General features: G+C 37.1%; 1 protein-coding gene across 4 annotated transcripts in view; it reads right to left on the bottom strand.

Moving 5' to 3' along the window:
• Positions 1–10,344, bottom strand: part of USP34 (ubiquitin specific peptidase 34) — a 251,988-nt gene that overhangs the window by 1,248 nt on the left and 240,396 nt on the right. For 3 of the 4 annotated variants that reach the window (XR_011504013.1, XM_044772515.2, XM_070512048.1), the window contains 4 exons: positions 3,700–3,779; positions 1,387–1,527; positions 1,142–1,285; positions 97–256 (listed from right to left, as the gene is read on the bottom strand). Coding sequence is in view for 3 of the 4 variants with exons in the window: in XM_044772515.2 (XP_044628450.1) it covers positions 97–256; positions 1,142–1,285; positions 1,387–1,527; positions 3,700–3,779 (525 nt within the window). In the remaining variant the exon portion in view is untranslated. The remainder of the gene's footprint in view (positions 1–96; positions 257–1,141; positions 1,286–1,386; positions 1,528–3,699; positions 3,780–10,344) is intronic. The other variant, XM_070512047.1, reaches the window with a different exon arrangement.

The raw sequence follows: 10,344 nt of genomic DNA, 5'->3' as shown, positions 1-10,344 counted from the left end.
TCAGCATTTGAACATACAGTTATCGTAAAGTCAGTTACACCAACTATATTCTTCCCTTCTCCCACCCTCAAGGTAATATTAGTCCATAAAGCTAACCTTTAGTTTTTCTTTCTTTGGCTTCTTGCTCTTGGAGTGAGTTTCTCTGCTGCAGACAAGTCCTGCATTTGCTTAAAAGCTCTTGCAGAGTTGGAATTAGAGCTGGGTTTAATTGTTTGGGAGTGTGTACCGACAGGAGCAAAGCAAGTGCCCGCAGGTCCTAGAGAAACCCAGATGTGAACATTTCAAATTCCAAAGCCAACATTTTGATACAGTTGTTTACTTTTCCAGGAATCCATCCTGGTTTCTCTAGCATTTTTAGAAGAATGCTAAAACTAGAAAGCCAGCATTATGATACTACTATATTTCATTGGTTCCAAGTCACTCCTACCAGTATTTTATGCACCACATCAAGTCAGACTACAGACTCAAATAGTACTTAGTGAAAATGGAAAAGGAAAAAAAAAAAAAAATCAATAATAAACTTACAGGAATTTAAAAAACCTTGAACGATCCATGAGAAATTTAGGCTTTATTAATCCAGAAATCTCAGTTTCTCAAGGATGTCACAAATAGTAAGGTCTTCCTCAGCTCTGTCATCTCTTCTGGCCTCTAAGCATTTTGTTACGCTGGACACATGCTAGCACATTTTTTCCAGTGTGTTCTATTCTTCTGTAACACGACTATCATGGGAGTCTATACAAGGCAACTAACTGATTTCCTAGTTTTAACTGGCTTTATAATCAGTAGATCGTTAATCTGATTGTTTCACTTATTTATGAACCATAGGCAACAACAGAAACATCACAAGTAGTATTTCAAGAAATGTAAACAAGTAGAAATAAAAGGAATGTCTCCCCTTAGTGGTCTTATTGCCCTTAACATTTAATGACATTACCTCATGTCTTCTTCTAAGGTAGCAAAGTGTGTGCTACATACACCAAAGGCATAGTGAACACATTTTAAAAGACTAGTTTTTTCATCATATATGACTTGTGAAGTTTGAATATTAAAGTTACTATAGTAAAATGACACTAAGGCCAAATTTACAGTTGATTTAAGGGAACTTCTGAAGTACATGGTTATTCCCTTTCATAGTTCTTACCCCATTTAAAGAAGCACTTGCTTTGGAAATTTCAATTCGGTTGGTGAAATCAGACTGTAGATTCTGATACTGATTTATCAAGTTTGTAATAAGGGTGCTAATCAAATTGGCACAGTTTGCTTCAGAAAACACTTGACCTTGAACCTGAAAAAGATTAAAAAAGAATCTCCAGAAGACCAACATAATGAAAACACAACCATTAACTAATCAGAAATAACATGCAGAGTTTCCAAAGTACAACATACCTTTAGAAGAAAATGTGTCATGAATGTGTAGACAATGTTGTTGTTTAGAAAAGTTCTTTCATCCATTAGGATACATTTTATATATTCTGCAAAAACGGGATCTTCACACAAAAGCTTGATGCAATTTTTTGACATAGCAGACTAAAGCGGGGAGAAGAAGCATGAATGGTTGAGCACTGAACTAACTACAAACCTTAAACACGCTGCTTATGAGGCACACCTAAAGTTACTTTAGATCCTACTGGAAAAGCCACTTTTAACTCAGTCTACTAAACTTCAGTTATAGCAACTGTCTTCCCAAAAAATTAAAACATTACTAACTTGAACTATGGGTAAGTGTTAGAGGAAGAGACTTGTAAAAAGTCAAAATGGCAAAACTGAACAAATATGTTTTAAAAGAAATTTAAAAGAAATGCATCTAGCTCTATGAGAGTTAAAGACGGGACAAATAAGACTAACAAATAGGATTGTGAATGTTTTCATGGGACCAATTAATGGATAATAGGTAACCAAACTACACGTAGAGAAAAGACAAATTTAAAGAATTAAATTTAGTCTCTAAAATGAGTTAAAACTCTTACTTTATAATCTCATTAGCAACAGTAATTTGGTAAATACCTTTTTCCCCCATAAATATTGCAAAGATAAACCGCAAACCTCTTTTCCTAATTATCTCACACAGAGAATTAGTGGGTCCCAATATATAGAAATTCTACTAAAATTTGGTTTTCCTGTTTTCAAATGGTCATGGCTCTTAAACACAAGTAGTATGTCTTTAAGGAAATACAGTCCCTAGATTATTTAAATGTCTATTTTAACAATAGATCATTTATATGGAAGACAAAACAGACTTTAAAAAAAATAGGACAAAGTTTAGACAGTGTGTACACGTATATACTTCTGTTTTCTTAGAGTATGCAACTGCAGTAAGTCAGCTGCTCGAGGCCACCCAAGAAATTCGCAGTCAAGTAGGATGGGGACTCCAGGTCATCAGATCCCTGGTGTTGCGAAAATCAGCCTTATTCTACCAGTCACAGGCTTGCTGCCTATGTTTCTTGCAAAGGAGAACTGCTTCTATAGGGCTGGCAGGGGCTTTCTTTTAAGGGAAGTTTTGGGGGATAGTGAATTTTGTGGGGGAAAAAGCCAAGTAAAGGGAGAAGCAGAGTGCAGAAGTAAATAAAGCAATAGGGAAGCAACAGGTGATGTACAGAAATCAGAAAAAGCAACTACCCAAATCAAGACGAATGAAAAGAGCAGAAGCAGTGGCGGCAAGGGAAAAAGCAGACATCTGCTCCAATTTACTGAATCCAGTTTACTCAGCTCAAGATCAACCAGTGTCATTTTCTGAAAGTCTCCTATGTGATCAACGTTCACTAGCCTTTCAAAGATTCCTACTCTAGAAAACAAAATGACCTTTCTTCAGGGAATAGAGATGACTCAGATAAAGTTTCTAGATTCAAGGAGCTCACAGTCTGGGACAAGGAGATAGACGACGATTACAGTACCATGTGACACACATCCATTAAGAGAATATACAGCACCACCGGCCCTGGGAGGAGGCTGGACCAGACTCCAAGCAGTTCAGATACTACAACATGGGTGAAAGTTGATGCCTAAGGAAGGTTAAACTCATCACCAGGCAAGAAACCATTAGTTTTTTCAGGGTCTTAGAGTGGGGATGCTTTATGCCTGAGCCAAAGGATGAGCCAAACCTTAGGACCAATCTGGTTTCTCCTCCTCTTCCCACCATTCTCCCTCCACAATTTAACAAGCATTCTTCAGGTGCCCACTTTATTTTAAGGGGTTGGCTCTTAGATACTTAAGTAGGAAGGGTACAGTGTTTTCTACTCTTGAGACTGCTGTTAAGACAAATGCATTAGACTCTTGAAAAACTGCTCTGAGGTAGCAGATAAGCAGAGGTGAAGGACAGATTGCTGAAATGGTTTCTGCTAGAGCTTTTGGAATGGGGGAGGGGAGGGAAGAGTAAGAAGTGCCATATGTCTTCTTTCCCTGTATCTCCCTATTTTAGACTCACTACAACTGCTTAGATTGACCTATAAATGAGGAATTCCATTATAAAATAGAGCTTATTTGGAATATCCTCTGTGATACAAATCTTCTGAAGTAAAAAACCTCAAAGGGCAACTAGATGCCCAATGCTTAATAGTTATTATTTCCATTAATCATATTTTACCCATAAAGATTCTGCAACATCCCCAATTCAGCCAGTTTTCAACCCATTGTTCCTAACATCACTGACCACGTGGTCAGATGAGATGAAAGACCAAATCATCTAAAACTCATTTTCTTTACCTGAGTCTGGCATAGCTCAGTCCAGAGTTTGGGGAACAGTGCAAGATGAAGTGGTAAACCTTCATAGGCAACTAGGACACCTAATATTTGAAAAGAAATCAGAATAGGTTATAATTATAAATTACACTACTGAGGTATTAAACTCTGCAGAGATACATTATTATAGCTATTTCTAGTCAAAACTATGCATATTTTCTACATGTTTTAGAAAAATATAAAATACTTAAACGGGATTCATTCCAATGTTTTAACCAGTGAAATAATTTAGAATGTAGTACACTTTGACTAAATTAATGTATATCCCACACCTCATTCCGAGAAGGATCTGAGGCAACTGAAACCAACTCTGCTTTTGGAGTATTATAACTTTAACTGGGACAATTTTGTAAAGATTACTGCAAGTGGTTCCAAAGCTTTCTTGGATCAAGGTACCACCTCTGCGTATTAAAGATAATTTTCCTGGAATAGCTAGACTGCAGGGGTGCAAGGTCAAAAAGAGGATGTGGAGAATTAGAAAACATCGTTCTTTCCTCTTTTACCTCATTTCTCCAAAGATAGGGAGAATTATCTTCCATATTAGATTTAGGTAAACACTGCTCTAACAGCTTCTAGTCTTGTCCCCAGGGTCTTTTGGGTGGACCATACTTAGCTGTATGTCAGCGTCCTATTTGGAACCTCCATGGTTTTAACCTTTCCTCTTCTTGACTATTCCAGATGTCATGTATGTCTTTAAGAAGTTTGTTCTACCCTCTGCCCTCCTACCTCTCAAAGCACAGAAGTGGCAATACCACAGTCACAAATTTCCCCTTCTCCACACCCCACCCCTAGAGAAAGTATAATCATGGAGAAAGAGAAATATATTAACAGCTAGCGTCCTCCAGTTAAGAAAAAATTATGTGTTAGACGTGAAGTTGGCAAACTTTTTTCTGTAAAAAGCCAAAGAATAAATATTTGTCTTTGCAGCCATATGATCTCTGTTGCAACTACTCAACCCTGCAGAGGTAGTATGAAAGCAGCCACAGACAACACTAAATGAATGGATGTGGCTGTCTTTCAATAAAACTTTATGTAAGAACACTGAAATTTGAATCTCATGTAATTTTCATGTGTCACAAAATATTTATTTTTTAAAGATTATGAACTTTTTTGAAAATTTTTATTTATTTATTTTTTTGAGGAAGATTAGCCCTGAGCTAACATCTGCTGCCAACCCTCCTCTTTTTGCTGAGGAAGACTGGCCCTGAGCTAACATCCGTGCCCATCTCCCTCTACTTTATATGTGGGACGCCTGCCACAGCATGGCTTGTCAAGCGATGCCCTGTCCGCACCTGGGATCCAAACCAGTGAACCCCAGGCCGCCAAAGCAGAACATGCGAACTTAACTGCTGCACCACCGGGCTGGCCCCTTTAAAGATTGGCACCTGAGCTAACAACTGTTGCCAATCTTCCTTTTTTTTCCCCCCTGCTTTTTCTCCCCAAATCCCCCCAACAAAATATTTAGAATAATCTGTTTTTAACCATTAAAAAATGTAAAAACTCTTCTTAGCTTGCAGATAGCTCACTGGTTATACAAAAACAGGCAGCATGTGGGCTGTCGTTTGCCAACCTCTGGGTTAGGCCAAGGATTTAAGAAAATCTTAGAAAGGGAAGTCAGATAAGTCATTCAATTTAGTCATCCAAGGATTCTAGACTCCCTTTTGTGGGTAAGCCTATTTACTTACTTTTCTGTCAAGATTAAGCCCTTTGTAAAGACCCAAGGAAACTCTATCATCTTTTTCCTTTATCTTAACCTAAACAGGTCTGGGTCAGAGGCATTCATCCACCACATCATCACAATACACATAAGCAAACAAGGGCATGCCATCAAAACTGCTGGCTACAGGGAAGAGTTTCTATGCTCCTATGACCCTGCATCACATTACCCATAAAACTAGAGTAGTGGCTGTCAAACTCTGCTCCTCGGGCAAAATGCAGCCTATGGCCTGTTTCTGCATGGCCACATGAGCTAAGAAGGGCTTTCACGTTTTTAAAGGATTGTAAAAAAAAACCCCAAAAAACACAGTCAAACGAAGAATATGCAACAGAGATTGTATATGGTCTGTGAAGTCTAAATATTTAATAGCCGACCCTTTGCAGAAAGACTCTGTCAACCCCTGAACCAGAGGCTGCCCTAACATAAACCCTCTCATGTGAAAGCCAACTGTACATTACAATTTAAGTTTCTGTAGTCTTTATTCTCGTTTCTCCAATTATTCCTCAAAGTAAAACAATCTTTATTCCTATTTTCCACAACTACCAAAAAGACAGCACTACCACAACAAACAAAAAAACATAGAGGCCTTCTATGATATGACTTCCAATTGATATTCTGATACAAGAAATAAACATGTACTGGCATCTATTGTGCTAGGTATGTTAGATGATCACATTTAATTTTTTCAGCAACTTTGGGAGGAGGTGTTTTATCCTCATTCTCCCCACCCCTTTTTTGGATGAGGAAATCAGACTCAGAGAGAGTATGTAACCTGCTCTGGTTTATCCCAAAAGCCAGTGAGTGATAGAGTTGCATCTACCCCAGATTTATCTGATTCTTAAAGCCCATAATCTTTTCAATAATCAGTATTTTCCCAAACTTTAGTCATTCATGTATCATCTTCATATCTGTCCAACACCTGTACTATTTACTTAATACTGTTCTTTAGATTCACTTTGAGAGGCTAATACATTAGCCTTATCGTAGGTGATATAAGAACAATATATGCAACACCTAGGAAATCATGGATTCGGTGTACTAGTTATATATTTTTATAAAAAGTAAGATCCATACATACATATTAATATAAAAGTTATTTTCCCTGGACCATCTTTACATTACACTCCGGAAAACACTGTGCCACTCATGGTGAGCTGAAGACACCTCTTTCACGGTCCTCCCTATTCCCTCTCTGAACTGCATCTCCTTTGGAAGAAAGGCCACTCCTTCAGAGCGACAGTTTCGCTCTCTTTCTAGCATTTTCACAAAGCAGCTCTGTGATTCAAGGTAGAGGCCAATGCCATCCTACTGCACACACTCCTCCTCCAATACATTCTGGGATGTCTCACTTACAGGGTTCAAAGCACAGGGAGATGCAAACACCAAAGTTCTCAGGCACATGTCTAAGCCTTGCCTCAGTAAACAGGATAGGCAGGCCTAAAACACAGTGTTTTTTTTTGTACCACTTATTTTTCTTCATCCTGTGACTTCAGGCATCTGCAACGGGATCCTTACCCTCCCCCATCTCCATCCCCAAAAGAACTAATATACAATAATCACAAACTATTCCAAACATATGTTTTCCTCATTAATAACACCTTACTGTAGAAGCTGCTGGATGTATTATTAAATCTGCTTTTGTGGGTAAATGGTAATTCAGATGACTGCTAAAGATGAAATATTTCATATGTATATTTACTAGAAGTCCTCCTATCTGAATTGTGTTATGATCCTTTGTTTATCCCATCCAAGTGTTTATCCTATCCAAGCATTATCCATGGGAAGTGGTAGCTTTAGCCAATGGATGAAGGCCCACAATGAATGCTCCACTGTGAGACTGAATCAAGACATTTTAGTCTTAGAATATCACACATTTGATTCTTCTAAATCCCCCTTCTGACTTCATATCCACTAAGCAACCTGCTGTTGTTTATTTGGCTTCCTGTGTAGGTTAGCGGAAAAAATGTACTGGCCCTACCAGGGAATATTCAGATCCCTGTGCCAGTTCCTCCTCTTTGTAAATCAACAAACTAGTAACCAACCTCTGCATTATCAGTATGTCTTTTAATGTAATTACTAATATTAGCCTAGGAGAAATGGATTTGCCCTTGGTGGACTGGTAAAAGCTGGTTTCTGATCTGCACTGAATGACTGGCAATGGGCTGAAGTATATTCACCCTAAGAAGCCTTTTGGAAACAGCTAACCAGTTGTTTATCCACTCAGTACCAATTTGACATCACAAAAAAGTGAACATGATCCAGAGCTTTGTTTTTTATAATTGGAATTTTTAATCTTTTTACTTTTACCAACTATACTAATTTTTTAATTCTAGAGATTCTGGATTTTCTAAGTACATCATAATGTTACCTGCAAAAATTTTTTTTTTAATGTCCTAAGACAACTTTCAAAACAATGTTAAATAATAAAGGTAATAGAAATTCTTGTTTTGTCTCTGAAAATGGAAATTATTTAATTAAATGATGAAATCTAAGGATCTGTTATTTAGTTTAATTTTACTTGAGCATCTCATTGTTAATTTTGTATATCAACAATGGTGCCTAAAAAAAATAGTATGATTAGAGTTTGCAGTACCGGTTTTCTCTATTACTTTTTAAAAATTTTGTTTTTTCTCAAATACAGAACACCAATGCATGATCATTACAGATAATTTAAACCTTACAAATATTTAACCTAGAAAATGAAAGCACCCTATAATTTTACCCTTATACAGTCAGAGTATAATCCTGTTTTTTGGGGTTTTTTTCCCCCCGTGTATACTGAGTGATTTTTCCCCCTTGTTTATAAGAATGTGGTCATATTCTGAAGATTGTTTTCCAATGTGGTTTTTTCATGTAATCCAAGGACAATTCCTATCTTTTTAAAGACTATATAGTACAGATGAACTATGATTTACTTAACTAAGCTTCTCTTGATGGATATTTGGGTTGCTTCCATTTTTTACCCAATACAAATCAAATGAAAATAAACATCCTATGTATGTTGTTATATACTCTTATGAGTAGAACAGGGTGGATTCCTAGATCTGGTATTGCTGGGTCAGAGGGCATGAACAATTTAAACTGATAATGCCAAACTGCCTCCCCGAACTGACTCCATTATAAGATCTCTTCTTCCCCCAAACTGTTTAAGTATGGATATCATCTAAACTTTATCTCAAAGTTGAGGGGTGGAAAAAGAGAGAAATCGTTGTTTGCTTTCTTTATTAGTAAAACGGGGCAACTTCTCATATGGTTACCAAACATTTACCTTTTCGTGTGTGTGTGAACTGCCGGTTCATATGTCTTTTGCTTATTTTACTTAATGCTCTTTACCATCTTACTAAATCCTAAAAACTATCTTGGTAATACTAGTCATTTATCTGTTAAGAACACAAATATTTTTCCCCAATGGTTGTTTGTATTTTAATTCAATTTATGGAGTTTTGCAACACGTAGTATTTTCAATTTTTATGTAGTCAAAAAGTTCGGTTTCTTATTTGATCATTTTTGGGTTTTGTAGCCTGCTTAACAAAGTCTTTCAAATCTCAAAGTAATTTCCATATAATTCTATTTTTTTTTAAAAGACATACTTCTATGATTTTATTTTCCACAAATCTTTAATCTTTAATCCTCCTGGAACGTATTTTGGTCTAAGGAGTGAAGTAGGTATTAAAGTCTTGACTCTCATCTCCCCAGACAGCTACCCAATTATCTCAATCCCACCCATTTTCTACTAATCTGATATGTCATCTTTATCTATCAAGTCTTTGTGTATCCATGTCTGTTTTGGGGCTGTTTTTCTATTTTCTGCTTATGCATCTGCCTCACAGGGTTTTAATCATTACAGTTTACTTTTATGTAAGCAAAGAGAAAATAAACCCATATTTGCTATTTTTACGCAAAAAAAAAGATAAAAAATGAATAAAAGTAGTAGGGAGGCAGGTCTGTGAGTGATATGTACCTTTTTGATATTGTTTGGAATTGTGAACTATGTGTATACATTAAATACTGAAAAATAAAATTAAAAATTACTGTATTTTAGAAATAGTGCCAGTCCCTCTTATTATTCTTCTTTTTCAGAATTTTTCTGGCTAAACTCTGCTATTTTTAAATATCAAAATAGTGTGGTTTCATCCACACAGTTATTTCATATGGCAGTCAGTAGCTTTGTTCACCCTCCCTGAATTTTCTCCCCACCTCTTTCTCTGTCTTCCCTAAGCTCATGCCTGACTGTCCTCACTTTAAAAGTATCCCAACCCTCCCTTCACTATTTAACAACTGCAACTCTATCCCCTGAAATTCTAATCTATAATTCTTACATTATTCTTTCTATCCCCTAACAAATCTTAAAATCTGCTCAATTACTCATATAAGCATTACCACAAAGATACTTCCTCAAAACTGGAAATGACTTTCTATTCAATGATAGGTCATGAGACAATCCCACCTATGGTCACAATATGCTGGCCCTTGGACCATCTAACCTCAAGGCTCAAATAAACTTACTCTTTCCTCTCTTTGTTGCCAAATATAATTTCTTGAAAAAAATTATACAAATTAAAACTCCTTATGAGGGCCGGCCCGGTGGCGCAGCAGTTAAGTTCGCATGTTCTGCTTCGGCGGCCCAGGGTTCGCTGGTTTGGATCCCGAGTGCACACATGGCACCCTTTGGCACGCCATGCTGTGATAGGCATCCCACATATAAAGTAGAGGAAGATGGGCACGGATGTTAGCTCAGGGCCAGTTTTCCTCAGCAAAAAGAGGAGGATTGGTGGCAGATATTAGCTCAGGGCTAATCTTCCTCAAAAAAACAAAAAAACTCCTTATCAACTCTCTGCTTCCCACTACAGTGATTAATGTGGACTTTGTTTTCTCAAGCCCTTTCCTAGCTG

Source organism: Equus asinus, chromosome 6, assembly GCF_041296235.1.
Source record: "Equus asinus isolate D_3611 breed Donkey chromosome 6, EquAss-T2T_v2, whole genome shotgun sequence".
NCBI lineage: Eukaryota > Metazoa > Chordata > Mammalia > Perissodactyla > Equidae > Equus > Equus asinus.
The sequence above is the reverse complement of the archived record's forward strand: the minus strand, read 5'-3'. Positions and strand labels throughout refer to the sequence as shown.